This window comes from Argentina silus (assembly GCF_951799395.1).
Source record: "Argentina silus genome assembly, chromosome: 8".
NCBI classification, from domain to species: Eukaryota; Metazoa; Chordata; class Actinopteri; order Argentiniformes; family Argentinidae; genus Argentina; species Argentina silus.
The window spans coordinates 24,166,238-24,170,814 of NC_139662.1; the positions used below are offsets into that span (position 1 = coordinate 24,166,238).

At 50.8% G+C, this 4,577-nt stretch overlaps 1 protein-coding gene across 3 annotated transcripts in view; it reads left to right on the forward strand.

The window, feature by feature from the left end:
- Positions 1-3,050, forward strand: part of otud5a (OTU deubiquitinase 5a) — a 23,916-nt gene extending 20,866 nt beyond the window's left edge. The window contains exons 6-9 of one of the 3 annotated variants that reach the window (XM_083675554.1): positions 331-519; positions 964-1,189; positions 1,418-1,534; positions 2,633-3,050. In XM_083675554.1, coding sequence (XP_083531680.1) covers positions 331-519; positions 964-1,189; positions 1,418-1,534; positions 2,633-2,754 — 654 coding nt within the window. In that variant the 3' untranslated portion in view covers positions 2,755-3,050. The remainder of the gene's footprint in view (positions 1-330; positions 520-963; positions 1,190-1,417; positions 1,535-2,632) is intronic. The other 2 variants (XM_083675552.1, XM_083675553.1) reach the window with 2 other exon arrangements.
- The last annotated feature ends 1,527 nt before the right edge of the window (positions 3,051-4,577 follow it).

Genomic DNA, 4,577 nt, shown 5'->3' on the forward strand with positions numbered 1-4,577 from the left:
TGAAGCGCTGTGATTTCACGATGTATTCCTTGTGTCTGTCCCTTTGATTTACTCAACTGCTTCATGTTATTGTACTAGAGAGAGAGATGGTGAAGCCCCTCCCCCTGCAGTCCTGCAGACTGTCTGGAACTGCTATCAAAGCCCCTTGGTAAAGTGTAGATGAAGCATATGTATTTGAACTCTGATCACCCAGTAATACCAGTAATACCAGTAATACCAGTTCCCCCAGTGTGTGCTGATGCCACCCGCACTCCCCTCTCCCTGTGCTGGCGTTGTGATGTCCGCTCTGTGACCCCTGACCCCTGACCTCTGCCCTCTCCCCCCCACCAGCAGTATGCCGACCAGTCGCTTATGAAGAACGCCATCAAGACGTCGGAGGAGTCGTGGATCGAGCAGCAGATGCTGGAGGACAAGAAGCGGGCCACCGACTGGGAGGCCACCAACGAGGCCATCGAGGAGCAGGTGGCCCGAGAGTCCTACCTGCAGTGGCTCCAGGACCAGGAGAAGCAGGCACGCCAGGTGACAGAGAGAGGGGGCAAGGCACGCCAGGTGACAGAGAGGGGGGGGGGCAGAGAGGGGGGGGGACAGGCACGCCAGGTGACAGAGAGGGGGGGGGGGCAGAGAGGGGGGGGACAGGCACGCCAGGTGACAGAGAGGGGGGGGGGGGCAGAGAGGGGGGGGACAGGTGACAGAGAGGGTGGGGACAGGGGGGGGGGGCAGAGAGGGGGGGTAAGGGGGGGGGCAGGTGACAGAGAGGGGGGGGGGTCAAACCTGGAGGACATAATGTCTCTCTGGGTCTGTCTGGTTCAGTGAGGATGTTATGAACAGGAACAGTACAGCTGTGTGTTATTGCCAGTGGTTATGTTGCCCTGGGTCTCTCTGCCTGACTGTCTGTCTGTCTGTCTGTCTGTCTGTCTGCCTGTCTGCCTGTCTGTCTGTCTGTCTGTCTGTCTGTCCCTCCAGCCTCGTAAGGCCAGTGCCACCTGCAGCTCAGCCACTGCCGCGGCGTCCAGTGGTCTGGAGGAGTGGAACGCCCGCTCACCACGGCAACGCAGCTCCGCCCCTTCACCAGAGAACACCAACGGCGACCCCTCCCACTCCCACGCCCACTCAGACACCAGCACCAAGCCCCCCTCCCCCGCAGGAGCCGGCCTCATGATGCCTAAGCCTCCATCACCTTGTGCCCCAGGTCAGTCTCACTGATCACATCAGTTTGTGATCGACAAACTGATGCTGTATGTGTTGTAATTGGAATTGAAGGGTAGAATGATGTCATACCATCATTTAACTAACATTGTGAGGTTTCAAATCATCTTGAAAAGATGCTCTGGTGGTGATTGATTGATTGATTGATTGATTGATTGGTTGATTGATTGATTGATTGATTGATTGGTCCTCTGTGTCTGTGTCTCTCCAGGTCCCAGCAGCCAGGCGTGTGTTGGGTCAGACCGAGCCGCCTCCTCCTCGATAGGGACCCTGTACCCCGCGCTGGAGTATCGTGCCATCATGCAAGAAATGTCCCCCACCGCCTTCGGTACGACTGGCACCTCAGACCCTAACCCTAACCCACCTAACCCTAACCCTAACCCACCTAACCCTAACCCTTCGGTACGACTGGCACCTCAGACCCTAACCCTAACCCACCTAACCCTAACCCACCTAACCCTAACCCTTCGGTACGACTGGCACCTCAGACCCTAACCCTAACCCACCTAACCCTAACCCACCTAACCCTAACCCTTCGGTACGACTGGCACCTCAGACAAGCTTTCTGTTCATTTGACCACTTTAACACCAAGCATTCATAATACAAAATCGTACATGTGTATAAATAAAAGCATCAAGGATATTAAACACAATAACATCTATTGGACGTATTTCTAACATGGTCCTTTCATTACCGAAACACTTGTTGAAAGGAATGAATGCGCTGGTTGTTGTTGGCGTTGATGGATGTTCTCTTCCTGTAATTGTTGGAAGAGGACAACAGAATGGGCGGTGTTGTCAGTCAGGTTGAGAAATGACAGTTTGCGCGGGATGGTTGTCAACAGTTGTCTTCCAGAAGTCATATCAGATCCCAGCTGTGTGGAGACTGCTACTCTGTTGTGCTGGGGGGGGCGCGGCTCTGCCCAGGGTAATGACACAGGTCGTTAAGATGAGGGGGAAAAGAACTTCAAATGTTGCTGACAGGTTCCATTACACTGCATCATTATGGAGCAGAGATTCCAGGTATTTGGGTCACAGGGACATTTCTTCTTTTATTGTCTGTTCTCATTACAGCGTTCATGGCCTGGTGACGCTGTATCTGTAGGAAGTAAACAAACAGGAAATGAACAGGATCTGGATGGTGAAACATGAAACAAGGGTGCGGTGGTGGTGATGAGTCTTCAGAGGGCATCACATGACCTGCTTTCAGATTGCCAGGCTGGTCTATAATTGGGTTTATCTGGGATTTTTTTAAATTTATTTTTTTGTTTATTTGTTTTAACTAGGCCTGACTTGCTACATTACTACTCTTGCACTTGTTGCATGTGTGAGTTTTACGTGTTGACGTCACTCTTGTATGTTTCTGTAACCCTTCTCCTCTGTCCTGTCCTCTGTCCTGTCCTCTGTCCTGTCCTCTGTCCTGCAGGCTTAACAGACTGGGAGGATGATGAGATTCTGGCCTCAGTCTTGGCTGTTTCACAACAAGAGTACCTCGACAGCATGAAGAAGAACACATCGCATAGAGAGCCCTCTCCGGACAGCAGTTGATACAGGGGGTCAAACAACACCTACAACAACACTCCCCCCAACCCGCCCCCCTCCCCCACCCCCCGCCCTGGAAGGAAGCAGAACAGGGAAAATTCCAAACGCGTTTTCCTTCCAAACATCATCATGCAACCATCCAGTCTTTCCTGCCCCTCCTCCTCCCCCCCATCCCTCCATCTCTGCCTCTCCTCCTCCCCCCCATCCCTCCATCTCTGCCTCTCCTCCTCCCCCTCATCCCTCCATCTCTGCCTCTCCTCCTCCCCGTCCCTCCATCTCTGCCCCTCCTCCTCCCCCCCATCCCTCCATCTCTGCCTCTCCTCCTCCCCCCGTCCCTCCATCTCTGCCTCTCCTCCTCCCCCCCCCGTCCCTCCATCTTTGCCTCCCCCCCCGTCCCTCCACCCCTGCCTCTCCCCCCCCGTCCCTCCATCTCTGCCTCTCCCCCCCCCCGTCCCTCCATCTCTGCCTCTCCCCCCCCCGTCCCTCCATCTCTGCCTCTCCTCCCCCCCGTCCCTCCACCCCTGCCTCTCCCCCCCGTCCCTCCATCTCTGCCTCTCCCCCCCGTCCCTCCATCTCTGCCTCTCCCCCCCGTCCCTCCATCTCTGCCTCTCCCCCCCGTCCCTCCATCTCTGCCTCTCCACACACCTACAAATAAAGACCCAGCGTAATCAGACTCCGCCCCTTCCTTTCTAACACCATCATTGGACTTATTTAGGTGCATGTTTAATTCAACACAACCGATATCATCATAGAAAACAAGGAAAAAAATAGATAAAAATTGTCATACTTATCCTCTTAATGATTGATTAATATAAGTTTGTTTTATTTTATTTTCTTGTTTGGGATGAAAATACCTTTTTTCTTGGAATAAAAGAGGAAATCTTTCTGAAAAAGTTCTTTTGTGTCTTATTACAGATGATGAATACCTGCAGTCTTTTCTGATGTGTCTTTGTATTTTACCCATATTTAGCAATATTTTATTGCATTTATGATGAAGATGATTTTTTTTATGAACAGGCCAATGTGTGGCGCAGTATGTGTGTAATGTAATGATTTTTAACAAGTGTGCAATTGAAATCCTATTTATGTGAGGATTAATTCATGTGGACACCCTTCAATCTCAGTTGATTTCACTTAAATTGTGGCACTTGTGGGGCTGTCCCGCCAAAAATAAACGTTTTTTACTCTCCCTTCTGCCGCCTTACATTCAAAATTCTAATCCATAAGGATTAAGGTCTCAAAGCAACAATAATAAGGGACACAATCCCATTAGAGCATGCTGCTGGAGACGAGCTCTGAATGAAGTCTTTACTGAAAGTACATTTGCATTTTGTCATTATAGTGTGACATTATAGTGACCTTGAAATTAATTGAAAATCAATCAATTTATTAGTTTTGTCCTCTGGAATCCACACGACTGCAGAAAGATGCAGACATGCATACTATCACATGAGTCACCTGCTGCTATTTTAGACGCAGCTTTGAGCGCTAAAACGTCCGTTGCTGTGAAAGAAGAAGTGGAAAGACCACAAGGAGGCTTTTCTCTTTTGTCTTCTGTTCTTCTATTCTCATCAGATGAGGTTCTTACCGGAACGCAGCTCAGCTCGACAGTTCGGAGAAACTCGCTGAGTGGTTAATGAATATTAATGAGGTTCAACCCAGGCTAAACTGTGATTGGTGCGCATTTCAAAATACAAGCGCTGGTTGGATAGAGGCTCCGTGTAGGCGTGTCCGCAGTAGTAACCTTCAAAACAGCAACAAACTTCAGATCCTCAGTCAGTCAGTCAGTCAGATCCTCAGTCAGTCAGTCAGTCAGTCAGATCCTCAGA